This window comes from Cyprinodon tularosa, unplaced genomic scaffold, assembly GCF_016077235.1.
Source record: "Cyprinodon tularosa strain WSP-4 unplaced genomic scaffold, ASM1607723v1 ctg614, whole genome shotgun sequence".
Classification (NCBI taxonomy): Eukaryota; Metazoa; Chordata; class Actinopteri; order Cyprinodontiformes; family Cyprinodontidae; genus Cyprinodon; species Cyprinodon tularosa.
The window spans coordinates 189,705-217,687 of NW_024039357.1; the positions used below are offsets into that span (position 1 = coordinate 189,705).

The following is a 27,983-nucleotide window of genomic DNA, read 5'->3' on the forward strand; positions in this document are numbered from 1 at the left end:
CAAAAAAGTTAAAAAACAACCATCCACTGGACTTTGTTTCCAAGTTTGAAGATGTTTCGCTTTGCATCCAGGAAGCTTTTTCAATTCAAAATGTCAGAAATGGTGTTGAGTTTGAGGCTTTATAGAGTGGAGCAAAGACAAAGCCTTGTTTTGGCTTAGAAGACATGCAAATTGAACCTCAGGAACGGGTTCGCCCCTTTGGAATGTGGGTCATTTGGTTTCTTTGTTAGCCTGTAACCAAACGACCTCCCTTTCAGAGACATAGACAGACTAACAAAAAAACCATCAACCCCCATTCCAAAGGGACTGACCTGTTCATGAGGTTCAAATTGCACGTCTTCTAAGCCAAAACAAGTTTTTTTCTTTGGTCCACTGTATAAAGACACAAACTCAACGCTATTTTTGACATTTTGAAATGTAATTTATATTTGTAGAATTGCGTAATATGTAATGATGCAGCCTAATAAAATGGACAATTGCTTCAAAATTAAAACATTTAGTGAAAAACTGCATTTGGATAACAGCTGACTGATTGAGCAAGACTTCTGCATCAAGTCTCGATCAATTGGAAAAATTTGTTAGTACTTTAGATTAGAAATATAGAATTTTACACCAGATCATTCATAAGAGCTATTTATATCTCATCTTTACATCTCATAAGAAGTTAACGACTCAAAACAAGATGAGGCACAGAAGCAGGACGTCCCGATCCAAAAAGAAAAAGAAAAGGCCAGACACTGAGATTTTATATTTTATTGCATCTTAGGAGAACACAAGAACTTCAGCTTTCATTGAAGCAAATGGAGTGAAGTTGTGACAGGGAGCTAAATATTTACCAAAATAAAAGTCATCAACAGCAGGAAGCTCCTGCTCCTCATAAATATATCTGCATCTCTGCCAGTAGAAAAATACATAACCTATCAACATCTAGTTAAAGCTCCAAACACTGAAAAATAAACATTCTGCTTGTTTACTGAACAGATTCTACATTGAATCTGTAAATCTTTGCAGATTTAGTTTCATAACAATTTCTCAAAAAAAAAATCCATCCAGATAATATGGATTTTACTCTCCTTGTATTTCAGCAGCAAAAAGCAGGAAGCAGTCATTCTCCTCTTAATTTTTTAACGATTCAGGAGTGTACTACGCGTCCCAGAATGCACTGGTCTAAGGGTGACAAAGGAAATCAAATATTTTTTGTAAATTTGTTTGAATCTTAAGCAGGAAAACAGCCAGAAGGTTTTTCACAGACGTTTTTTTTAAGCACAAATTTCTAATTTCTCAACATTCTTTTGTTAAACTTTGAGCTTTAGAATAACAAAGCTCAGAAACATTCAGCAGCTGAGAAAGGTTTTCCTCAGTATTTGGTTTGCACATCAGCTTCAAATTCAGTAAAAAGGCTTAAAGTAGAGAAAACTAACAGAAAATGACGACACGAAAAGTTTTTGGATAAACAAAAACCAAATAACTTTTTTTAAATTAACAGCAAATTGTTCGGTTTTGTGAGTTTTTTCCACAGAAATTTGTTTAAGGTTGTTTAAAATAAAAAACTAACCTGAAAAATAAATAAGAGCTAATAATTTACAAAAAGACATTTAAGTTTTTTTTTTTTTTAAACACAAACCTAAACCTTAAACTTCCGTCTTTGAACTGATTGACTGGTGGTTCGTTCGGCCTGACAGGGGATCTTTGCATCAACGCCGTAGCTCAGACTCTACAGGTGGTCTTCTTTGAATGAATGAGTTCAGCTAAGTGAAGCAGCAGCGACACTGACAGGAAATTAAGTCACCACAGGAAGTCGGAGGCGGGGTTAGACAAAGCGTCGGATCAGGTGGTTCTTGTCGGGTTCAAGGAACTCGTCCAGCAGGGCGCCCGTCACTTTCTGGAGCTCCTCCTCCAGCCGCGACACGTCGCTGCAGGACAGAGACAGAGCAGTGATGTCATAGAGACCCCCCCACTACCATGATGTCATGATGTCTGCTGACCTTTCTCCTGGTGCAGCGCAGAATTCGGTGTAATACTTGATCTTTGGTTCGGTACCGCTCGTCCGAAGCGTCGCCACAACGCCGTTCTGCAGAGTGAAGGTGATCATCTGACTGCTCTTGGACACAGGAAGCACCTGTAGGGGGAACACCGACAGTTACAGGGAACTCCTTCCTGTTTCAGGTTAACTTGATCTGAGGTCAGAACAAGCTTGGATCAAAATCAAAACCCGCTTAAACCAAGGTGCCGCCGTGAAGTTAACTAAAGGTAGGGCTTAATTAAACACACTTCCAATTAAAGTTAAAAACGAAAATTCTAAAATCTACCTTACAAGAGTCCAACTTCTTTCTTTTCCAGATTTAAACGCATTACAACAAAATATTGTCTCACCTCAAGTGAAAACAAACAATGATCTAAACTAGCAACACTTTTACTTTTTTATTGATTCTGTTGTTTGTTTGTTTGTTTGAGGCAACTTCTTTTTCGATTGAATAATAAAGACACCCTACCCATTATATGGTCCAATGAAAAAACAATGTTACTTCAATTAAAAAAGTTTTTTAGAACAAAAAAAAGACTGGACTTGTATCAAAAAAAAAACATTTTCAATCAAAGAAAAGCATTGTTCAAATGTATTTTTTTGAGTCTCAAAACATATTTTTGCATTCAAATACTTTTTTTCTTTGATTGAAAAGTTTTTGTTGATTGAATGATAAAGAGACAAATCTACCTTCATAGATTTTGCTCCAACTTCTGTAGTCAAATCAGTCCTGGAAGGATGCTAACGTTAGCCTGTCCTCCAATCACACCACTCCCATCACTATGCCAACAATCAGGGACTCACTAAGTGTTGCTGCTTGTATAATTTTTACCTATCGTGTCAAAGAATCCTGTCTAACTGATTAAATTCTGTTAAATCTGAAGTCCTGCTTTATATACTTTACTAAGAAGTGTTATTTAAAGCGAGGTTAAAAGCAGCGATCGCTCCTGGCTAAGAGCTGAAAATGAAAGCAGCGTTTAATAACTTTGATTACAATGCCTCATGGAAACAAGGGTGCTCCTAATATTTATTTCCTAAAACTGATCAAACATAAATTTAAGGACAATTTCAGAAGAAGAAAACTGGTTATGACTCCTTTAAAGAATAAAGGTTAAGGTTAATTGGGTTGGGGTTATAATCTAGATTTTCCCTTTTTCAAAACAGAAAAAAAAAAGGAGAAGAAAACCAAAATTGATCGATATCGACTGATCTGAAAGGCTTATACTGGGATAGAGGAACGTGAGGAAGGCCCTGTGGCTTAAAACCAAGCCCACATCACCATGCCTTTACCTCCGGCTCCATAGTTCATCCCATGGGTTTCTTTATTGCTTTGAAAACGGCATGTTGTTTATAGAAAGCAGCACAGCAGGACAAGTGAGGCGGGACTGGATACATCCAGTAATGGAAAATTAATAAGAAGTTTCTAAACATCCTGTTTTGTTTGATCAGAGTTTATTGTACAACCTGCTAAGGAGCACAGTTTGATTATGTGGGAGAAGAAGAGGAAGAAGAAGAGCTGCTCTCACTGATCTGAGGTCGGGTCGGCTGCTGTCGTATCCCGTAGTAACATCTCTGATGTGGACGATCCGCACGCCGCCGCACACCTTCGGATATGAACCATCGCTCTCAAAGTTTCTGATCCGGCTGAAGATCCTCTGGATGGTGGGGGGGTCGTTACAGGTGACGTAGGAGGTCTTGGACACATGATAACCGTACCTGCAGAGAAGGAGTGAAAAAGGATTAGACCAACTGTGGACTGAATTCTGTCTGCAGAGGACCAGCAACACACGGATAAAATCATCCACTGGATCTCAGGCAGAGTCTATAAATAAATAGGTTCAAATATTATTAAATCACAAGAACATCTTCAACCCTTAGAAAATTTACCCCTGGAAAATAAAATGAGCAGATTCTATCGATTATGACGTTTCATTCATGGCAAATATCTCTTCACGCATCGTTGTATAATTTCATCTTATTTTTATATAGGCCTTTCATTTTTTTATTATGACTTCCTTCCCGAGATTGAATTTTTCTATGACTAATTTGAAAAGGCTTTTAACTATTTATTCAATTGATTATAATTATAGTTAACTTTATTGTTCCAGCTGCAGTTCTGATTAATAACTGACCTGAAGTCAGAACTGTTGCTGTGTGCCGCCCTCTGGTGGTGAAACAGCTGTACAACCACACTGTGTTCCTTGGAAAAAAAAAACTTCCATAATGTGGAAATAGAATAAGTGATTTTAGTGGGGAAGATGCTAATAACCTCGACTCAGAGCGTTTTTGGCCGATGGCTGGAGCACTTTGAAGACGTCCCCAAACTCTGGTGCTGAAAGAGCCGGTTAAAAAGCTCCTCTATGGCACGGCCCCGCTGCTTGATGGAGTGAACTCTCCTGCTCCAAGAATTGAAGTATATCTGGGTCTTGTTCATATATGAGGGAAGAATGTAGTGGGAGACTGGTTTTACACTTTTTCCACTGGTTTTAGTGAAGCAGATGCTATATCAGTCTGTCGTAGTGAAGAAAGACCTGTAGATCTACGTTCCTTCTTCCATTAGGAGTGGCAACAATCTTTCAGGCTCACTTACTGATTACTCCAAAGGAAGTTAATAATTACAACTCTTTTGAACATTTAACCCTTAGTTTTCCTCATCCAAATTGCAAAGCAAGAAAACCTCTTCTTTTTGTAACTCTGTATCATCCATCAGGTCCTTACTCTGAATTTTTAGATGAGTTTTCAGAGTTCCTTTCTTATTTGCTTAAAAATACTGACAGGGTCATCATAGTGGGGGGATTTTAACATCCATGCTGACACAACATCAGGACCTGTCATTTAAATCCCATATCAAGGAGGTTTCTAGAATTTCCTTCTTTCATCTGCGGAATTTAGCAAAGATTAGAAATCTCCTGTCCAGGGGTGATGCTGAGAAACTAGTCCATGCATTTGTTACTTCAAGGCTGGACTATTGTAATTCTTTACTAAAAGGAAGTCCACAAACTGTAGTTAAAAGCCTTCAGCTGATCCAAAATTTTACAGCTGCTTTTTGTATCTTTGCTTGTGTCTCCTTGAACCCCAGTCGGCCTCAGCAGATGGCCGCTCACACTGAGCCTGGTTCTGCTGGAGGTTTCTTCCTGTTAAAAGGGAGTTTTTCCTCTCCACTGTTACTACAAGCATGCTTAGTGTGAGGGATTGTATTTGAGTCAATGAGTCGATGCAATCAACTGGTTTTCCTTAGATAGAAAACTTTGAATCAATTTGACTTTATGATCTGGTGAACTGTGAAGTTTCTTGAGATGACGTGCTGTGAACTGGTGCTATATAAATAAACTGAATTGAATTGAATCTATGGTCATGAGCTGTGCGTTTTGACCAAGAGAACAAGATCCTGAGTACAAGTGGCCAAAATGAGTTTTCCCTGTAGGGTGTCTGGGCTCTTAAAGACTGGGTGAGAAGCTCAGTCATCCAGAAGGAACTCAGAATAGAGCAGCAAAGCAGTGGCGGCTGGTCAATAGAGGGCGCTAGTGCACCGCTCCACCAACCCAATGACCTTGATTAAGACATAAAAAAACAAAACAAAAATTAAATTATAATATTAAAATATTTCGAAATATATTAATATATTTTTTAGATGTGTAAAGCTGTTTTGTTGGTCGGATTGGTGAACTATTTCCGCCCTAGGGCACAAAAATCTTTCGCCATTGACTCTCTTGAAACGTATGCGCAGTAGCGCCTCTGCGATGCAAAAGGATAGGGGAGCTCAGGAGAGCTGCACCCTCGGCTCGTACCGAGCTGACAGGAGCTGTCATCACAGTCGTGGTGTGGCTGATTGACAGGTCGAGTCGCGGTGGTGAAGTCCCTTAAAGCAAACTTACCAAGAGAAGCTGGAGGAGAAAGCATTTGAATCTGATCAGCTGAACATCAAAATTAATCAGCAGTCCAAAAACAGAGGGAGACAGTTCACTCTGTCTTTTTCCAGGATCTGGTTTAGCTAGAAGGCTTGGCTAACTGCATGCAGCGAGGCTAATGCTTTATTCTGCTTTCCCTGCCTTTCTTCATCCCTTTTTTCAAAAGTCAGGATCTGATCCAGCATGGATGAAGACAGGTAGGCTGATTTAAAGCACTTTTCAGAAAAGGCAAAGAAGAATGAACAATCAGGGATTCACATGGAAAAATAATATAATATAGTGCACTTTTTTCAAGGAGTTTGTTAATTTGCATAGTTCCTTTTAACTAAACACATTCTCAAAAAAATAGCTTTTATATCATAAAAACATATAAAGCTCACTAATAGCCTCTCCATTGTTAAACTGCTAAATTATTTTTTATGTTTGTGACATCATACTGGACCATGTAAACACAAATATGCCTTCACAAAGCCTCAGAAGGGAAACAATTATGTACAAAAAGTAAACCTGTACATTAATAACAAGGAGCAGATTTTAATCTAACCGACAATTAATTGTATTCAGAATTTTTTTTGCACTTTACAAATAATTTCTCCAGATTAGAGTATTTCCTGAAAGCTTCTACGAAGCAAGTTTCTACTATTATAATCCAGTTACGTCCTATTTTTCCCAGATGATTTTAACCTCTGAGCCCCATTGTGCCTCGTCCCGTAGTATCTTACGTCCTGTAGATGTTGTGCAGCTGCTGATTCAGACTCAGCTTCTGGGTCTGCAGATACGCCGCCATTTCTGCCACGACCACGGCTGCACTGACGCCATCTTTCTCAGGGACCATGCTGCCGCACAGGAAACCTGCCCAAACAAGACTGTCATTGAGTGAGATCATCTACAGTTAAATCAAAAATAAACTCACAACATTTACCTGAATGGAGCCTGAAAAGGGACAGAATTAACAACAAGCCAACAGAATTTATACCTGTCAGTAGATGTCACCATAAAGCTGATTAAGCTTCCCTACAAATGGAAGTCAGACAATGACTGCAAAAATATATTTAAAAAAAAAAACTTTAATACCACCAGGACATGTTATTAAAACCTAAACTAAGCTTTTTAGCTCTTTCTTCCATTCACTATGCGACATTACCGGCACTGTGAGTTCTCTCCAGCAGGGAATATATTTACAGGTCCTAATTTCTCAGCAGCAGCCCACTTTTAAAGAAAGTGGGCTGTATTAATGAGAAATATGTATTTATGGCGACATCTCCTGGTGGATAAATGCAACTACAAATGAGTGGAACTTGAATACTGTAGCCACTAGCTCCTTTTCCTTCAACTTTCCTGGGGTCAACAGTGAGGAAACTATGGTGGGTAGGAAAGGAACCCTGTGGCTGATCATCCTCTGCCAAGTGTAAAAAATCGCTTTGTCTAATGCTATGTTCAGACTGCATTTGATAGAGACAACAGTAGCAGCTCGTTTACATGCAAAGTATATGGTTGATCTAAAGATCCTGCAGCGCATTTGCATCTGAGCAGTCGAAGCAGCACTTCTGAGCATCTGACGTGCGTGACGTGCTTCACAAGCAGCAGCTGCTGGAGTTGGAAAAATTTAACTTTTGCTGCTCGACGTGCCACATCCACCAATCAGAGAAGCTGATCTGGGAGCTTGCAGGGAGACGGACACAGCATTGCTGATACAGAGTACTGTGATCATTTTAAGGCAGGATCGTAATCTTGATGAACTGGCTGCACAGAGGATGTATTGAGGTGGATTTTCTCACTTAAAAATATATTAAAACTACAACTAGCAAAGGCACTATTGTCAGTTGAACACAGGAGCAGCAGAAGCATCAGCTTCATCTGGACACACTTTACTGGACGCTCTTCAGGAGCATCAAGGATGCTCTTGACACGCGTCTGGCTTTAATTCAATTTAGTTTATTTCTTTTCTTTTCTTCTTTTCTTTTTCGTTTATTTCTTTTCTTCAGCGCTAATTCACAACACATGTCATCTCAAGGCACTTTACATTTCAACCAGATCATAAAGTCAAATTGATTCAAAGTTTTCTATCTAAGGAAAACCAGTTGATTGCATTGAATCATTGACTCCGAGGCAATCCCTCACACCAAGCATGCTTGTAGCGACAGTGGAGAGGAAAAACTCCCTTTTAACAGGAAGAAACCTCCAGAAGAATCAGGCTCAGTGTGAGCGGCCATCTGCCGAGGCCGACTGGGGTTCAAGGAGACAGAAGCAGAGATACAGAAATAAGCAGAGATACAAAAGGAATGTGGACAAGCATCAGAAATGAAACAGCAGGCTCTACTTTGCTGCCCAAAGCACATGAGGTGTGAATGTAGCATAAAAAAATCTGCTGCTAAAGACAAGCTGAACCAGCAGGCATTTTAAGGCAATGCTGTTTCCATCACTGATAACTGGGTCCTGAGTTCTGATGTGTTCTGGCTCCCCTGGAATCTCAGAAAGATATAGACTTTAAAGGGACAGCGGAATCAAAGTTCTCACCTATGGATTCTTCAAAGGCAAATATCACCCTGTTTCCAGTTTTAGAGAGCTCGTGGATTCTGTTCCCGATCCATTTGAAGCCAGGCAGAGTTTCCTGTTGGAGAACAGAGACAAAGACTCTTCCTCAAATAGCTCAAAGGTTTGTTTATGCAGTAGTTTTATAAAGAAGAACCAACTCGTTTCATTTTCATTGTTATATTATTTCTCTGCAGCTCTGACTTGAAGCTACCAGATTATTTGCAGACCCAGTCTCTGTTTGGGCTTCTATTTTAAAACATTTAACATAAATTAAATACATTAAAATGAAACAACAACTCTTAAAGTGCATTATGAGAGCTGATCAAAAAGCAGCAGCAGGAGGAACCGAGAAAAAAAACGACCAGTAAGAGGATTTAGCGTTGGACCTCGAAGTGGAAGCCCTCCATGCGAGCAAACGCCTGCAGGATCTTTGACGACACGGTGGTGGCCAACATGTAGACGCTCTTGGTCTCCGCTGGATCCGGATGATTCTCCTTCCAGTTGAAGAACATCCACCATCCCAGCAGGGCGGCCAGCTCGTTTCCTGAGAACACCTTCCACCCTCGCCTGCAAAACCAGCAGACAGACTTTTGTTACAGGCGTGAAACTCTCTAAATGACTCCCCCTGACTGCCGCAGGCCCCACATACCCGTTCTGCTCAGCCACAGCCAGCCGGTCGGCATCAGGATCCGTGGCCAGAACAATCTGAGCGTTCTCCCGGTCAGCCAAGAGGAGAGACAACTTCTATAAAACGGAGAAAAAAAATGTAAAATATATGAAAGAAACAAAAAACAAACAGGATGTTAAGTGAGATCCAGTTTACCAGGACAGACTCTCCCTCTTCAGGGTTTGGGCAGCGAACAGATGAGAACTTTGGGTCAGGGTCTTTCTGTTCAGGAACAGGGATGGGGGGGTCGAAGCCAAACACGCGGAAGGCCTGCTGCACGAACTCGTGTCCGACTCCGTGGAAGGAGGAGTGGATGAACTTTAACGTGCAGCTGCTGTTCAGATCCCTAAAAGACACAGAACGGCTACTGGTTTCTGATTCCGTCCAGAATGAAAGAACCTGAGAAAAAAAAGAGAGGATCCAGAGAGGAGTGGAGCAGGAGCTACCTGTGGAAGCAGAGAGAAGTCAGGTCCTCCATATAGAAGCTGTTGATCTGGGTCAGAGGGTCGGTCCTGAGCGAACTGTTTTTCACCAGCTCCTCATCCCAGCAGGAGGAGTTCCAGGGCTCCAGCTGCTCCTCAATACAGCGCAACACCTCCTTATCGTGAGGGGAGGCAATCTGAGCGCCATTACACCAGTACACCTGCAGGGGGAGGGGGGAGAAACATGCTAGAACCTAAGCTGGTTCAGACACTCCCATCGCTTTACTTCAGGACCTTCTGAGGCTCTGTACACTCAGCACAGACCGGATGAGCACCACAGGAGGTCCTGTTTGGTTTCTCTAATCCCACAGCCTGACCTTGTAACCGTTGTCCTCTTTTGGATTGTGTGACGCAGTGATCATCACCCCAGCTGCTGCTCCAAGTTTCTTCACAGCGTAAGGCTTGAATACAAAACATAGAAAGGAAACATTTCATTGATTTAGAATCGCTCAGCTGGGGTCAGAGAGCAGGAGACTCTTTCTGTAATGTCAGCCCATACGCTTTAATATAAGTAGAATGCTCCTTTAACAGCAGTAAAAACTCTGCAGAGGATGCAATGCTCACCACGTAAGGAGTCGGAACGAACTTGGAGAAAAGATGGACAGTAATGTCTCTGCTGAGAAGCACAGCTGCCGTCAGCTTGGCCAGTCTAGGAGAGACAGAGACACAGGGGCTTCGTTAGGTTGAGATGAAGACAGGAAACCTACTGGGGACAAACGTCCTTTTCTGCTTGGGTCTTAGGACTCTTAAGCAGTGTTCTGTCTGGAAGTTTTCAGGTTGAAAACTTCTAGACAGCACTTTGGGACTTAGCATGCTAGGGCATTGTGTTTGGATAGAAACTGTCTATCTAATCTAACTTTTTGGACAGGAAAAAAAATGTCCTCCTTGGACCCAGTCCTTATTTTTTGGACCCACTTTTAGGATGAAAACAAACGTCTGACTGGGACACAAACATCTGTCCCAAACATAAAAGAAAAAACTATGTTCTCACAAACAACTTTAAGCAGGGCGAGGGATTTTTTTCAGGACTTAATTATTTTGTGAGTGAATTCAGATCTCTGGCACCAAACTTACAATCAGATCAAAAGTCAGATGTTGCCGTTAGAATACTGCCTTCCAGTTAGGACAAAAATGCTTTGATGAAAGATACTTTATTTTGGGACATAGGATATAAATGTTCTCCCATTTCTAATGGGCATTTTTCTCTATGTAATCCATGATTGGTGGGAAGCCACACTCTTCACTCTTTTCACCTCCCTGCATTAAACTCTCCTCCTCATGCTGCTGTTTATCAGACTGACAGTCCACCGTGGGTTTCATCTAGAAATATCTATTTATGCATTTCTCCTGTTAGAACATGAACCAAATCTTCATCCAGAACCACAACCTCATCAGTGGTCTCACCTCTGACTGCTGCAGCCGCTCTCCTCCTGACCCCTGGTGTCGAATCCAACCACCACTCCCCTGCTGCTAAGATCAGCAAAACACCTGAACAGGTACGCATATAAACCCTGAGAGGAGAAGAAGGAGGTCAGATGGACACAGCTGGGAGACTTGGCTGCAACCAGTTGGAAAGGCCCTACCTTAGTGGTGTATCCAAAAAGGATATGTGTTACGGGTGTAATAACTGGTCTATAATCAGACTGGACTGGTGTTACTGGTGTAGGAACAGGTCTGTTACCTGATTTGACTGATGTTACTGATGTAATAACTGGTCTTTAGCCAGACTGGACTGGTGTTACTGGTGTAATAACTGTTCTGTTACCTGACTAGACTGGTTTTATTCATGAAACAACCGGTCTGTAACCTGATTGGACTGGTGCTACTGGTGTAATAACTGGTCTGTAATTTCCCTGGTCTGTAATAAAGTAATTTCCCTCTGGGATTATTAAAGTATGTCTGATTCTGATTCTGATAACCTGGCTGGACTGGTGTTACTGGTAAAATAACTGCTCTGTAACCTGACTGGACTGGTTTTATTTATGAAACAGCTGGTCTGTAACTTGACTGGACTGGTTTTAGTTGGATTGGTGTTAGTGGTGAAATAATTGGTATTTTCGCTGATTGGAAAGGTTTTGCTGATGTAATGACTGGTCGGTAACCTGACTGGACTGGTGTTACTGGTTTATTAACTGGTCTGTAACCTGACTGGACTGGTTTTATTTATGAAACAGCTGGTCTGTAACTTGACTGGACTGGTTTTATTTATGAAACAGCTGGTCTGTAACCAGACTGGACTGGTGTTACTGGTGTAGTAACAGGTCTGTAACCTGGCTGGACTGGTGTTACTAGTTTATTAACTGGTCTGTAACCTGACTGGACTGGTGTTACTGGTGTAATAACTGGTCTGTTACCTGACTGGACTGGTTTTATTTATGAAACAGCTGGTCTGTAACTTGACTGGACTGGTTTTATTTATGAAACAGCTGGTCTGTAACTTGACTGGACTGGTTTTATTTATGAAACAGCTGGTCTGTAACCAGACTGGACTGCTGTTACTGGTGTAGTAACAGGTCTGTAACCTGGCTGGACTGGTGTTACTAGTTTATTAACTGGTCTGTAACCTGACTGGACTGGTGTTACTGGTGTAATAACTGGTCTGTTACCTGACTGGACTGGTTTTATTTATGAAACAGCTGGTCTGTAACTTGACTGGACTGGTTTTATTTATGAAACAGCTGGTCTGTAACTTGACTGGACTGGTGTTACTGGTGTAATAACTGGTCTGTAACCTGGCTGGACTGGTGTTACTGGTTTATTAACTGGTCTGTAACCTGACTGGACTGGTGTTACTGGTTTATTAACTGGTCTGTAACCTGACTGGACTGGTTTTATTTATGAAACAGCTGGTCTGTAACTTGACTGGACTGGTTTTATTTATGAAACAGCTGGTCTGTAACTTGACTGGACTGGTGTTACTGGTGTAATAACTGGTCTGTAACCTGGCTGGACTGGTGTTACTGGTTTATTAACTGGTCTGTAACCTGACTGGACTGGTGTTACTGGTGTAATAACTGTTCTGTTACCTGACTGGACTGGTGTTACTGGTTTATTAACTGGTTTGTAACCTGACTGGACTGGTTTTATTTATGAAACAGCTGGTCTGAAACTTGACTGGACTGGTTTTATTTATGAAACAGCTGGTCTGTAACCAGACTGGACTGGTGTTACTGGTGTAGTAACTGGTCTGTAACCTGGCTGGACTGGTGTTACTGGTTTATTAACTGGTCTGTAACCTGACTGGACTGGTGTTACTGGTGTAATAACTGGTCTGTTACCTGACTGGACTGGTTTTATTTATGAAACAGCTGGTCTGTAACTTGACTGGACTGGTTTTATTTATGAAACAGCTGGTCTGTAACTTGACTGGACTGGTGTTACTGGTGTAGTAACTGGTCTGTAACCTGGCTGGACTGGTGTTACTGGTGTAATAACTGGTCTGTTACCTGACTGGACTGGTTTTATTTATGAAACAGCTGGTCTGTAACTTGACTGGACTGGTTTTATTTATGAAACAGCTGGTCTGTAACCAGACTGGACTGGTGTTACTGGTGTAGTAACTGGTCTGTAACCTGGCTGGACTGGTGTTACTGGTTTATTAACTGGTCTGTAACCTGACTGGACTGGTGTTACTGGTGTAATAACTGGTCTGTTACCTGACTGGACTGGTGTTACTGGTTTATTAACTGGTCTGTAACCTGACTGGACTGGTTTTATTTATGAAATAGCTGGTCCGAAACTTGACTGGACTGGTTTTATTTATGAAACAGCTGGTCTGTAACCAGACTGGACTGGTGTTACTGGTGTAGTAACTGGTCTGTAACCTGGCTGGACTGGTGTTACTGGTTTATTAACTGGTCTGTAACCTGACTGGACTGGTGTTACTGGTGTAATAACTGGTCTGTTACCTGACTGGACTGGTTTTATTTATGAAACAGCTGGTCTGTAACTTGACTGGACTGGTTTTATTTATGAAACAGCTGGTCTGTAACTTGACTGGACTGGTGTTACTGGTGTAGTAACTGGTCTGTAACCTGGCTGGACTGGTGTTACTGGTGTAATAACTGGTCTGTTACCTGACTGGACTGGTTTTATTTATGAAACAGCTGGTCTGTAACTTGACTGGACTGGTTTTATTTATGAAACAGCTGGTCTGTAACTTGACTGGACTGGTTTTATTTATGAGACAGCTGGTCTGTAACCAGACTGGACTGGTGTTACTGGTGTAGTAACTGGTCTGTAACCTGGCTGGACTGGTGTTACTGGTTTATTAACTGGTCTGTAACCTGACTGGACTGGTGTTACTGGTGTAATAACTGGTCTGTTACCTGACTGGACAGGTGTTACTGGTTTATTAACTGGTCTGTAACCTGACTGGACTGGTTTTATTTATGAAACAGCTGGTCTGTAACTTGACTGGACTGGTTTTATTTATGAAACAGCTGGTCTGTAACTTGACTGGACTGGTGTTACTGGTGTAATAACTGGTCTGTAACCTGGCTGGACTGGTGTTACTGGTTTATTAACTGGTCTGTAACCTGACTGGACTGGTGTTACTGGTGTAATAACTGGTCTGTTACCTGACTGGACTGGTGTTACTGGTTTATTAACTGGTCTGTAACCTGACTGGACTGGTTTTATTTATGAAACAGCTGGTCTGAAACTTGACTGGACTGGTTTTATTTATGAAACAGCTGGTCTGTAACCAGACTGGACTGGTTTTACTGGTGTAGTAACTGGTCTGTAACCTGGCTGGACTGGTGTTACTGGTTTATTAACTGGTCTGTAACCTGACTGGACTGGTGTTACTGGTGTAATAACTGGTCTGTTACCTGACTGGACTGGTTTTATTTATGAAACAGCTGGTCTGTAACTTGACTGGACAGGTTTTATTTATGAAACAGCTGGTCTGTAACTTGACTGGACTGGTGTTACTGGTGTAGTAACTGGTCTGTAACCTGGCTGGACTGGTGTTACTGGTGTAATAACTGGTCTGTTACCTGACTGGACTGGTTTTATTTATAAAACAGCTGGTCTGTAACTTGACTGGACTGGTTTTATTTATGAAACAGCTGGTCTGTAACTTGACTGGACTGGTGTTACTGGTGTAATAACTGGTCTGTAACCTATCTGGACTGGTGTTACTGGTTTATTAACTGGTCTGTAACCTGACTGGACTGGTGTTACTGGTGTAATAACTGGTCTGTTACCTGACTGGACTGGTGTTACTGGTTTATTAACTGGTCTGTAACCTGACTGGACTGGTTTTATTTATGAAACAGCTGGTCTGTAACTTGACTGGACAGGTTTTATTTATGAAACAGCTGGTCTGTAACTTGACTGGACTGGTGTTACTGGTGTAGTAACTGGTCTGTAACCTGGCTGGACTGGTGTTACTGGTGTAATAACTGGTCTGTTACCTGACTGGACTGGTTTTATTTATGAAACAGCTGGTCTGTAACTTGACTGGACTGGTGTTACTGGTGTAGTAACTGGTCTGTAACCTGGCTGGAGTGGTGTTACTGGTGTAATAACTGGTCTGTTACCTGACTGGACTGGTTTTATTTATGAAACAGCTGGTCTGTAACTTGACTGGACTGGTGTTACTGGTGTAGTAACTGGTCTGTAACCTGGCTGGAGTGGTGTTACTGGTGTAATAACTGGTCTGTAACCTGGCTGGACTGGTGTTACTGGTTTATTAACTGGTCTGTAACCTGACTGGACTGGTGTTACTGGTGTAATAACTGGTCTGTTACCTGACTGGACTGGTGTTACTGGTTTATTAACTGGTCTGTAACCTGACTGGACTGGTTTTATTTATGAAACAGCTGGTCTGAAACTTGACTGGACTGGTTTTATTTATGAAACAGTTGGTCTGTAACCAGACTGGACTGGTGTTACTGGTGTAGTAACTGGTCTGTAACCTGGCTGGACTGGTGTTACTGTTTTATTAACTGGTCTGTAACCTGACTGGACTGGTGTTACTGGTGTAATAACTGGTCTGTTACCTGACTGGACTGGTTTTATTTATGAAACAGCTGGTCTGTAACTTGACTGGACAGGTTTTATTTATGAAACAGCTGGTCTGTAACTTGACTGGACTGGTGTTACTGGTGTAGTAACTGGTCTGTAACCTGGCTGGACTGGTGTTACTGGTGTAATAACTGGTCTGTTACCTGACTGGACTGGTTTTATTTATGAAACAGCTGGTCTGTAACTTGACTGGACTGGTGTTACTGGTGTAGTAACTGGTCTGTAACCTGGCTGGAGTGGTGTTACTGGTGTAATAACTGGTCTGTTACCTGACTGGACTGGTTTTATTTATGAAACAGCTGGTCTGTAACTTGACTGGACTGGTTTTATTTATGAAACAGCTGGTCTGTAACTTGACTGGACTGGTTTTATTTATGAAACAGCTGGTCTGTAACTTGACTGGACTGGTTTTATTTATGAAACAGCTGGTCTGTAACCAGACTGGACTGGTGTTACTGGTGTAGTAACTGGTCTGTAACCTGACTGGACTGGTGTTACTGGTGTAATAACTGGTCTGTAACCTGACTGGACAGGTGTTACCAGTTCTTGGGGAGTGGCTGCCTAGTGGTTAGGACTTAGAGCTTGGAATCCTGAGGTTCTGAATTCGAGCCCCACACCCACAGACTACCAATCTGGGTGTCTGAGCAAGACCCTTAAACCCCAATTGCAGCCCACTGCTCCCCAAGGGGAAGGGTTAAATGCAGAGGTCAATTTCTCCAATGTGAGAAGAATAAAGTTCAATTATTTTATTATTATTATTAATATCATAATAGTTCTGATACCTGATTGGAGTAGTGTTACTGGTGTAATTAGTAGTACCTAATTATTAGGTACCTAATTAGTATTTTTCTATTTTTCTATTTTTCTATAACTCGTGCCATTGTGAAATATCAATGCAACGTTCATAAGCTGTATGTAACGCAATTTCGTTCTGTATGCACCCTGTGCATACAAAATGACAAATAAAGAAGTCTAAGTCTAAGTCTAAGTCTAACCTGTGTGTACTGGATAATAGTAAGGTCATTGATCCGGTTGAATCCTGCTCCCATCGGTGCTCGTAGTCCAGCTGTTCCAAAGCTCATTCGGCTACAGAGCCTGGACCTCAGATCATCCAGACGCCCTGCGGCCACCAGAGATTCCACCTGAGCCCGAGTCCAGGGGTTCTACAGAAAGGCAGAGCAAGTTCAGCATACCATATGTTGTGTTTTTTTTTTTCACACATAGACTAATGGCACTGAAAGCAGAATGATTTTCTGCTCTGTTTTGGGACTCGGTCTGTATTCATCACCAGGATCCACCATAGGATCCAATAAATCACCACAATCAGGTGCCTTCACAGTAATAGTCAGATAGGTTGAGTTAAATATGTTTGTGTATTCACTTTCAAAACAAAAAAAAGGTGGCTCTGGTCTAGTCTTGGATATAGATTGCTTCCCCTCTTCTTTATATCTGATGTACGAATCATTTTCATCAACCTGTTTCTGCTCAGTGGATATAGATAGAAATCTTAACTTGGGGGAATCTTTTCCCAGCTGCTGACATTTACAGGCGGGGTCACGGTAACCTTTAAACCCACACAACGCACAGCAGGAAGCAGGTTGGGCATCAGATAAAATATCAGGAAAAATATTCAAATTAATTTGGTCTACTTACATAATCTAGTTTAACAGCAGGAACACAGATTTGCAGCAGCAAACATTCTGCTTTTGTACCATTTAAAACATACAGACAAGCAAAAATGTTTCCTGCATTGATAGATTAAAAATGGGATTAGGCCATGAACCGATGGATGCATAACTCTGAAAGAAACAGGTTAATGCTCCGCATCCTAAACCATGACTGGGCTCTCTGCAGATCTATGAAGCTGGTGGACCTGCTTGCTTACAGCCTCCACATAAACCCACCTTCACTCCTATTAAACAAATTCTGATGGGACTGTTTCCATGTTTTTCTATGCAGATTTCTATCTGGAGATTAGAATAAATCCATGCATGTTGTGGGCCGTTTATAGCAGAAACAGCTGAGTCATGCTGCCATATAAATCGGCTTATAAGTTAACCCACATTTGTTCAGTTTCTGCAGACAGCCAGTGGACCTGCAGTAGCCCACTAACCCTAACAGATCTTCCGTGTTCAGATAGGGTGATTCAATAATTTCACAACACAAAATAAAAAGAACACAATAATGAGATCTGCGGGTGGATTATCTGTATGAGACTTAATGTGAAGATAAATTCGGCTCATCGTGATTCAGCCCAGGTGTTACTTTTTAACGGTGACCCAGTCCTACCATGAACATCTGATGTAGACCCGTTAATCCAGCCGCCATTAAAGTTGGATTTAATGGAAATATTTGTTTCTTTATTGGAAATTAAGTGCGCCGATGTCTCCAACAGATATCAATTAATAAAATGTTTTTTATTATTATTATTTTAGTATTTTTGTTAGGTTTATATGCTCTGTTCAGAGTTCTGTGTTTGTAAAGAAAGTCGGAGATAACGGTTATTGGGTGCAGACCGGAGGCTGGAACAGCTGAAGCCAGAGTTTCTGTCACCGTGACCCGGGTTAACAGACACTCACCCTGTCCCAGTCCAACCACTGCTGCACAGCCGCGTCCACTTTCTGCTCCCCGGTGCTCTGCCAGCGCAGGTTCGCGTTACAGTCCCCAGATTCCGCGGTGTCCTCCATGCTGACACACAGGAGCAGGCTAATTCACGCTAGCCCATCAGAAAGGAGGCATCAGCTGGTCTGTTTGCTGGCAGTCTGCTCTCTTCTATACCGAGCTGCGCTCAGTCACCCCCGGCTTGTTGTTGCGGTTGCAGTGCGTCACCTCTGACCGTCCGCCTCTTCCGGACCGAAGCCGTTAGCAGCAGCTAGCCGCTGTTAGCACCACCACTGAAGCTGGCTTCGGAATCGGAGCTCAAAAGTCTTTCCCGTTTGTTTAATAATCCAGACAACATGGATTAAAATATAAAATTGTTGGACTAATCAAAACCGAAGTGTCTTATTTTCACTAGATTATGGGGTTATGTGAACAATATACCAATGGAAACAGTTTGTTTTATAAAATTAGATTTCAGAAAACTGAGCTTGTTTTTTAAAAATATGTTACCACTGAATGTGGAAAGATCCAGTCTTTTTCTGTCTAGTTTAGCTTAATAAATGTTGTTCAAATTGTTTCAAAACAGTGACCCACCCACGTGTGAAACAAATACTAACTTCTGTGCATCAAACGGAGCACTGCTCCAGGGGCGCCGCCAGGAATTTGGGGGCCCATTAAAGACATTGATACGCCCCCCCCACCCCCCAAAAAATGCATTTATAGCTTTAACACTTCTATTAAGATGCACTAAAGGCTGTCATTTACATATCTCTACAAAGTAAAATCATCAGAATATGAGAAAAATTAAATATACATTAAAGGAAAATTCCGGTTTTTAACACTTTTAGCCCATTTTCTGTAGTGTCCAGGATGAAATCGAATGATCGACACCAAAATTTTGACGATTGGTCCTGTCTCTGCTATTTGGCTCATGCAGAATCCCCCCCTGGCTGCTTCAGAATGGCTTGCATAGTGCATGTCCGATAATGTCCTTAAAACAACCTTAAACGTTCTTTTTTTAAAATATGCTACTTACCGGGTCGTCAGCACTGTTCAATGACGTTCCAAAAAAAGTTGCGTGAAGAAAAAACCGTTCCTGCCTTGTATTATTTAGCATTTTGTAAATCCCAGAACTATTTTTTCCGATACATCACAACCGCTTATAAACTTCCGCTTCCGGTTCGAATCTGAAGCGTTGCACACTCCAGACCACTAGTTGGCGACGGTATCCTCTACCGTCAAACTCAAAGTCCAATATGTCCTCCTCAAGAATCCACCTTTCGTATTCCATTTTCAGAGTTTTTTAAAGTGTTTAACAGAGACGTTAGCACCTCGACGTCGGAGTACACAGAGTAAAGCGGAAACACTTGGGCCTTGCGAAAAGACTACAACTAAGCGTAAAAAGGCCCCATTTCCGTTTCCGGTGGCGGAGGGATATTGACTATTCCAACAGAACTCAATAGCTACGTTTACATGCGCAAAATTTCCCCGATCCGATCCAAACCTTGGTTGATCGGAAATTCAAAATCTCCGTTTACATGGACACTAAATGAAATGATCCGATCATGACGTGTGTATACATGTACCAAGCGTTGGATCAGATTAAATCTTTTAAGCATGCGCACAACTTCCTGCCAAACTTGGCAGTTCTGTCTGCGTCTGGTTTTTGGGAGGCCTGACACACAATGCGCTCGGAGCGAGCAGAAAGAAAAAAGGAGAGAGGAGGAAAAAAGCACTTGGCAGCGAAATGTACGAGAGAAAATGTAGAGAATGAGCGATTGAACCGGCGTGGGAGAGCGAGTGGGCTGTGGAGAGAGAAAAGAGGAAGAGGAGAAGGATAAATTCCTGCTTCCTGCAGCTTTAAATGAACTTGAGTGTATAAGTCGGCGTTCCTAGACTCCCCCCGCCATGTTGTTCACAGCGAGAGCGACCGGTGGTTTCCTGTTGTTGACGAGGCGGAAAAACGTCACGCTGACGTCGCACACATGCGCAGTGAAGATTATTTTACTCTTCAGATCCGAATGGGTGTTTACATGGACGCCAATCGGAATGGCGATCGGCAAAAACCACCTCTCTCATTCGGAATTAAATTTAGATCCGATCGGACCGAATCGGATTAGAATCTTCAGTCTGACATGTTTACATGAAACATTTTTGATCTGATCAGGCCTTCAATCCGATTAGTTGTGTCCATGTAAACGTAGCCAATGGGATTTACAAAATGCTAAATAAAACACTACAGGAACGTTTTTTCTTTACGAAACTTTTTTTGGAACGTCATTGAACAGCGCTGACGACCCGGTAAGTAGCATATTTAAAAAAAAGAACGTTTAAGGTTGTTTTAAGGACATTATCGGACATGCACTATGGAAGCCATTCTGAAGCAGCCAGGGGGGGATTCTGCATGAGCCAAATAGCAGAGACAGGACCAATTGTCAAAATGTTGGTGTCGATCATTCGATTTCATCCTGGACACTACAGAAAATGGGCTAAAAGTGTTAAAAACCGGAATTTTCCTTTAACTTTAAGCTGCATTAACTGATGGATAACAAACTTGGTCAATTTATTCATGCTTTGCTTACTTTTTATACTTGCAATATCTATTGGGACATATCTTTTCTTCTTTTTTTGGGGCCCCACCTCAATCAAAGGCCCTTAGAATTTCCTAATTTTCCCCCCAATACAGCGTCCTTGCACTGTTCTGTTAATCTTTCTATTTTTTATTTTTTACTGTTCATAACTGTAAGTTTGCATATTTTTTTAAATAATATTTATCAAGAACTTTACTTGTTGTATTTTATAATCTAAATGCAACTATTATTTTTTTTAAGGATGTAAAAGTAATAATTTATTTGTACATACTTTGTCTGGATGTTTTTACGATACAAAATTAAAAATGCAATTCAAAAATAAGAAAAAAAAAGATATGGAAGATGATTAGGTTCATGCACCACTGATCCAAGTAGCCTTTTCTTAATGAAATCTAATCCACTTGAAACATCTCAGAAAAATCAAAACGGTATCAAAATAAAGTCATGGCAATTTTTATTTCAAAAGAAAAAAAACTAAAACACAATGAGGTATACTTTCCCACTTTAGTGTAACTGGTACTCAATAAAAAGTCTTTTTTTTAACAGTTTTTATGTAGACGACACCCCACTGTTCTGTTCCGGCCTTTCTCCTTCAGTCTGCTGACAGTGGAAATGTTCTGCGAAGGCGTCCAGAAGGTGAGGGATGGTCTCCTCCACACTGACGTCTCTCTGCAGCTCTCTGCTCAGCGATGTCACGCCTTTCCCTTCAATCCCACAGGGAACAATGTGGCTGAACCACGATAGGTCCGTGTTACAGTTCAGAGCCAAACCGTGAGACGTGATGTAGCGGCCACAGTGGATTCCTGAAATCAGAGAAACTCTGCGTCAAACCGAGGCCCGCCAATCATCTTTGAAATGACCGAGGAGAGGAAATTATGTGTAGCTGTCTTTAATATTGGTGTCAACCTCAAACCTGCTTTTGACTTAAAACTTTTAAATTGAGGTGTAATAAACAAGTATAAAAATCACTGAGTTGATCAAAAAGGTGAAAAAGTGAAGAGGCACAGAACAAGAAATCAAAAAATACTTTAAAAAAAACACTGAAATGACCTTTAATAGGCTAAAACCTTCAGAAGAAAGACAGAAAATGTTGCAAATTGATTACTCTGATTCTTAAGAACTGATTACTTAAAGGAATAGTACACCCAAAACATGATTAGCCTTCATTTTCTACTCACCCCCATGCTGAACAACACTCTGGAGTACTTTTTTGATATCTCAAATGCATCTGGAGATCTGGGAGTCTTCTTGCTGTCTGCTGACATTCAAATAATGGAGGTCTTTGGTGACCGAGACAGAAAGGTCCATAAAAGTCCACAAAAAACGTGTCAATATTCCTCCATACTGCTCGTCCAATGTATTCCAAGTTTCCTGAGTGGGTAGCATCCAGAATTTACTCGAAACAAAGTCATTTAGAATGTTTTTAGAGCATAAACAGTAGTGTATAGGATTTCCTGAAAGCGCGCACAAGCGCGATCCCGACGCTACGGAAGCCGGCAGACCAAACCAGCGCATTCAGCTCAGCAAAGAACTCATGCTCTTCCTCAACACTGAAGTCCTCAGACATTTTTCTTTCGTTGTTTCTTTCTTTGCACAGGTAGAAGGCACATTTCTTCTTCTACGCTTGCATTATTGGAAGAGCAGACGCTGAATGCGCACTTTCATCTGGTTTGGTCTGCCGGCTTCCGTAGCGTCGTGAGCGCGCGCGCTTTCAGGAAATCCTATACACTACTGTTTATGCTCTAAAAACATTCTAAATGACTTTGTTTCGAGTAAATTCTGGATGCTACCCAGTCAGGACACTTGGAATACATTGGACGAGCAGTATGGAGGAATATTGACACGTTTTTTGTGGACTTTTATGGACCTTTCTGCTTCAGGCACCATAGACCTCCATTATTTGAATGTCAGCAGACAGCAAGAAGCCTCCCAGATCTCCAGATGCATTTGAGATATCAAAAAAGTACTCCAGAGTGTTGTTCAGCATGGGGGTGAGTAGAAAATGAAGGCTAATCATGTTTTGAGTGTACTATTCCTTTAAGACCATTTGATATTTCAGTTTTTCTTTTTTATTAAATTTGCAAAAATTTGTACATCTGTTTTTTTCTCTCAAGATGGCGTGCCGAGTATAAATTAATGCTAATTTAAATGAATTTTATTGATTTTAGCTAAAGGCTGCAATGAAACAAAGACTGAACATTTTAAAGGGGTCTGAATACTTTCCTTATCCACTGTATATTATATTCTAAAGATAGAAGCTGTATCAGGGTTAATACAGGAATGATAAACTCAAATTTAATGATTTTTACTGCTCTTAGATATAATGTTAATGCCATCAACAAGTACCCATGACTCATATATATACATATATATAAAACACAGTGAAATCCTTTGTCTTCTTTACTGTTGACAGGTTGCAGCCATGTCCCGAATTCCTCATTTTCCAGCCACTATTGTTGAAATTTGCATTTTCCCATTCTCTAGCTTTTTCTCCGGCTCGAGCTTCTTTACCGAACATACGGCTTTACGATCAAGCGGAAGCAGTTCCGCGCAAATATATTGCGATATAATATATCTGATGAAATAGTTTTTAAAACCATTTTTTTTTAAATAAAGCATTTTAAATGCCACAATATCACATTTAATGAATTTTAATGGCAACAAAGGCCTTAATTTAAACAAAATAATAATTGAATGACTTTTAATGATTTTTAATAACCCGCTAAAACCCTGTTGATTCAGGCTAACTTTTAACAGTTTCTTTGAAAATGAATAAAAACACACAAGACGGAAAGACAATATGCATAGGGCATATTGGAATAAATATGATACTAAGGATTCTAAGGCTGAAATAAATTACAAATCAGGCAGAGTCTCCAAGTTCTAAAATCATGCTTTGTGTCTGCTGCTAGTCCTGATTTATGGAGTGAATTTTGTTCTGTCAATTGAAATTTGCTATTATAACCTTTATAATCTAAAAAAAAGCTTTGAGAATAACTTTCTTTTTATATTTTATTTCTATTTTTTTTATTTCTCTATTTCCATCCTGGGGTGGTCTTTCCTCTGGAATGAAGAGTGAAGATGCATTTCCATTAGTCCAACGGATGTTGGCTTTTTATTGGTCAAGAGTGAGCTTTCGTTTTTTTCTACTTAAAGTAGAGAGGATGTGATTATGAACGCTATTTAAAAAGAATACAAATTGTAAAACTCAATCTAAAAAGAAGAAATTACAACATATAAAAATAAAAGAAAACTGAATGTTTTAGTCTCTGCATCAAACTGACCATATCATGGCGTTTGTTTTGTTTTTTTGCACCATTTTTTTTCCTCCCAATGTTTAGATTTGATCAGTGCTGCAGTTTAAAAAATGGAAATGTCATGAAAGCTAAACAAAACGAACTTTCCTTTAGTGTACACTCTGTGTAAACAAAAAGACAATAAAGTTTGTCCAAGTCTAAGTCTAAAAACAAAAATTAAGTCTAAAAAAGAATTATTTAAAAAAAATAAAAAATGATAAGAAAATAAAATCTAAGAAAACAACAAAGTTATTCTCAGAACCTTTGGGTGATTTAATATTTTTTAAGTTTCGTTTCTGAACTGAAATCTCTGAAAACAGCTGACTGTCTTCCTCTGAATAGGCGTCCTTTCTGTCTGATAATGATTTAAATATATCAGTGGAAACATCCGATTCTTCAGCATTGTTTGTGTCGTCAGCCACTGTAGAAGCAGTCAGTTTACCTGCCGAGGTTCCCTTTCCATGTCATAAAAGACACAACAAAACAGCTAAAATGGTCTGGAAGTTTCTTGGGGTTCTTTTTTCTTCAGGGAGCTTTTTAACTATATCCTTAAAAAACTGCTTATTTAAGCAGCTTAGCATTTATTTCAAATATTTGATCTTCTATCCATCTGCATGAATGTATAGAAAGGAAAGGATGTCACAGCTCTTGAACATCACCTTCAGCCAAACTAGAGGTCCATCCATCCATCCATGTTTGTCAAAGAACACTACTGCCACCTACTGGTTTGTAACGTCACGGTGCGGCATCGACTGCTGGTCAAGTCCCAGTGCTGTATCTGGTGTTTGTCACAACGCACTATTGTCCAAGTAATCTTGAAAACATTCTTCTTCCAAATGTTGGCTACATATTACTTGTTTATTCTCTGGCCACAAGTTAGATGGCAAATCCTTTGCTTCAAGTTGGCAATGCAACGATGAAGGATCATAAATCGGAAAGGTAAAATAGCAATTTATTTTAACTTTTAAAACTATTCCAACATCCAGCTGCCATGTACGTGGGCATTGTCAGTTTCACTATAGCTCTGGTGAGTTTCAATGGTGAAGTCCTCTGGAGATCTTCAATAATTGTTGTTGATTGCAGATGTGTCTAGTAGTTCCCATTGATTCTGCTTGTAAAGCGGGGAGAATGGCCGTTTCTCAATTCCCAAGCATGCGAGTATGGACTTGTGTCCTCACCAAGTATGTTCTTGAGCAGATCACAGGAAAGTGTGGACTCGGGGAGAACAGGAGCACGCAGCATAAATATGGGTCGGTTGCAGCAGCCAGGAGAAGGCTAATGTTAGTCCTGGTTGCCGCTACCCTCGGAAGTCCGCTGGTTGCCACGGTCCTCTCCACTTTGGAATTTTTTTTTATTTTATCTTTTTTTATTACGCATTAACTCGGTAAATGGGCCATATAATGAACCTTAAAAGTATAATGTTCTCGCCTCAAATGATCTGGACACGTATTTTTATTGAACAACGGCAACAGAGCAACAGTGCATGCTGGGACAGCTGTCAATCTCGAGAACAGACAAGTCAGCTCTGATGGGTACTTGGTAAAGAGGGAGGGGGGAGAACAACATTGGGGGACTTTGTTCCAGTCTCTGACTCGGTGATCGCAACAAAAATAATTGTTTTCATTTTCTTTACTGATTAACGCCAAATTCATTAAATCATAGTGAACATATTAGTTTTAGTTATAATGATCCATTGATTATTCCTTGCTGACTGGACTCTTCCTTAAAGTGGGATAAAATTATTATGAAAAGGCTTAAAACCACCATAGAAGAGGTGAAAATCAACCAGGGAGTGTCTTAAAGCCATCTCTATGGAGCCAACACACCCACAATCACCAAAGCTCCAGCACCTAACGCCTGCTGCTGAGGTGGTGAGAGTAGTCATGGTGACGTGACCTACCAATGGCGCAGATCTTGTTGTCTCCGACCCAAACTCCAGTATGAGGAGACGTTGCTGCTTCTACTCCTAACCTGCTGCAGAGGGTAATGACGGTCTTCTCCAGCTGACTGACGTACCAGCGAACGCTCTAAGAAAACAGAAAACACTTTACCACCAAAACCACAAAGCTCAAGGACCCCAGTCTGCTCTGGTCTGACCTTCCTGAAGCTCCCCAGGTTCAGGACCGGGTAGCAGACCAGCTGCCCCGGTCCATGAAAGGTGATGAGTCCTCCTCTGTTGGTTCGGTGGACGTCGGCCCCCAGCAGGCAAAGCTTTTCCAGCAGGGGCCCCGGGTACGGTTTGTGCCGGATCCCGGTGGTGTAGACCGGCGTGTGCTGACACAGCAGCAGTGCATGTGCTGGACCAGACCGGTGTCGGTTAACAAAGACCTGCTGCAGCCTCAGACCTTCCTGATAGGAGACCAGGCCCAGACGGACCACCTCCACCAGGGGCCTGTTGGTCTGCATCCAGAACTGAAGGCAGAATTGAAACAAAATTTAATTGAACAATTTTTAATTGGAATCAGTTCAAAGAGAAAAATGTTTGTGTCAAGATTTTCCCAAAATGTTTCATCTGGAAGAGGGGAGGACTTCTCTGGGTCAGCATCTGATAGACCTGGTACTAGTGATGTTATGAGATGAGCCGAGGCTTCGAGGAATGTGTCGAGTATCGAGGCTTGCTTCATTTAAGGACGAGCCAAAATAGATGACGTCCGAAGCCTCGCTACCCCCGCCATACCAGGTGACCGCTTCAGGAAGTGGTTCAACTTGCCCGGAACTTCAGCAGGCATTTAAACAGCCTGTGTTCACTTAAGATGTGGGAGTTTGTAGGAGAGTTACTGTCAGTTTCATAGAGTTTGGATATATTCTAAGAATAGATTGGTTGGAAAAACAACAGGTCTAGTTGGTTAAAACTAGTCTGGTGAAATTAAACAATGTAATGATCAAAATCAGAGTGTCCACTGCTTAGACATGTAATGAGATTTATATAGTATTGCTTTCAGGAACATGTATTGTCTTGCAAGTGGTGTCACATGTAAGAGATGGACTTTCAGTCTTGAGGTTGATGGTTCAAGACTCACATCAGACTTCTAAAAGTTGTTGTTTTTTTTGTTTTTTTGCTAATGTGACTAATTTGTATTGTTTGCCCTAGTACAAATATAGGTACTAGTTAGATTGGTTAGTTTGACCAAAAGATTGGTTGAACACATAACTTCAAACCTGATTAAAACCAAAAACTATGGAAAAACCTGTATGTTTCAATAAAATGACTAACACCTTTCATTTTGTTCATCTATGGCCAATTTGCACTTTCACTGTCTGCTTGAACTTATTTCACCAAAATGGCAGAAAAACTGTGATTTTCCTCTTCTAAGACATTTTACACATAAAAAACTTACAAACGATTTTATTATACAGACCAAACATTAACAATTTCAAAGGAACTTATATGGGGGGAAAAAAACTAAAAACAATTGCAAAAAATCTGATTATATTTCTAAATGTAGTTCTGCACTCCACCAGCAGGTGGTGACATGTTTACATGAGGCTTCTTGAACTGTGGGGATTGTTGAAGCAATTATCCAAAGCCTTATGAGGCTTCATCTCCCCATCACTACCTGGTACCATTCATCAGGTTTTCAGATGTGATCAGAGAGGAAAACTTCCTTAGATCCTGTCTATGCTTCTCTCTGCTCTGTGCTCCAGTAACTTCCGTGAGGCAATGTTACCAGCAGATCCTCACATCGAGTTTAACTGCTCGCTTTCCCCAGGAACCAGCTTAAACCTCTCATCTAATCCGGGTGCTCACCTGAAAAAGTCACCGCGCGCTCTCATGAAAGTCCTCCACCTGTCAGCTGTGGAGAGTTTCCGTACAGCCGCACTTTCAACCGGAAAAACACTGATCTCT

At 41.0% G+C, this 27,983-nt stretch overlaps 2 protein-coding genes across 3 annotated transcripts; both read right to left on the bottom strand.

Moving 5' to 3' along the window:
• Window positions 1-738: 738 nt before the first annotated feature.
• On the bottom strand, window positions 739-18,511 carry pgm2l1 (phosphoglucomutase 2-like 1). 2 transcript variants are annotated; one of them, XM_038307592.1, is made up of 14 exons: window positions 18,228-18,511; window positions 16,644-16,811; window positions 11,020-11,126; window positions 10,180-10,264; window positions 9,933-10,016; window positions 9,580-9,776; window positions 9,290-9,479; window positions 9,116-9,207; window positions 8,853-9,033; window positions 8,449-8,542; window positions 6,654-6,783; window positions 3,550-3,739; window positions 1,986-2,119; window positions 739-1,913 (listed from the first exon to the last, which is right to left on the bottom strand). In XM_038307592.1, the coding sequence occupies exons 1-14, from the start codon at window positions 18,333-18,335 to the stop codon at window positions 1,811-1,813; spliced, it is 1,863 nt and encodes a 620-aa protein (XP_038163520.1). In that variant the 5' UTR covers window positions 18,336-18,511; the 3' UTR covers window positions 739-1,810. The 2 variants fall into 2 exon arrangements, with proteins under 2 accessions (XP_038163520.1, XP_038163518.1); XM_038307590.1 differs by having other exon boundaries at window positions 9,116-9,210; window positions 18,228-18,509.
• A 2,765-nt stretch (window positions 18,512-21,276) lies between these two features.
• Window positions 21,277-27,975, bottom strand: lipt2 (lipoyl(octanoyl) transferase 2). Its single transcript, XM_038307565.1, has 4 exons — window positions 27,885-27,975; window positions 26,234-26,548; window positions 26,037-26,163; window positions 21,277-21,643 (listed from the first exon to the last, which is right to left on the bottom strand). The coding sequence occupies exons 2-4, from the start codon at window positions 26,540-26,542 to the stop codon at window positions 21,390-21,392; spliced, it is 690 nt and encodes a 229-aa protein (XP_038163493.1). The 5' UTR covers window positions 26,543-26,548; window positions 27,885-27,975; the 3' UTR covers window positions 21,277-21,389.
• Window positions 27,976-27,983: the final 8 nt, after the last annotated feature.

Bases quoted from the DNA above. Each gene is read 5' to 3' on its own strand.
- pgm2l1 (XM_038307590.1), bottom strand. From the start codon at position 18,335: ATGGAGGACACCGCGGAATCTGGGGACTGTAACGCGAACCTGCGCTGG. The intron at 10,265-11,019 runs GTGAGACCACTG...TGTCTCTCCTAG, and splicing joins AGCGGCTGCAGCAGTCAGAG to ACTGGCCAAGCTGACGGCAG. The intron at 9,034-9,115 runs GTATGTGGGGCC...CTGGTTTTGCAG, and splicing joins GCTGTGGCTGAGCAGAACGG to GCGAGGGTGGAAGGTGTTCT.
- lipt2 (XM_038307565.1), bottom strand. From the start codon at position 26,542: ATGCAGACCAACAGGCCCCTGGTGGAGGTGGTCCGTCTGGGCCTGGTC. The intron at 26,164-26,233 runs GTCAGACCAGAG...CTGTTTTCTTAG, and splicing joins ACCTGGGGAGCTTCAGGAAG to AGCGTTCGCTGGTACGTCAG. The intron at 21,644-26,036 runs GTAGGTCACGTC...CTCTGATTTCAG, and splicing joins CAACAAGATCTGCGCCATTG to GAATCCACTGTGGCCGCTAC.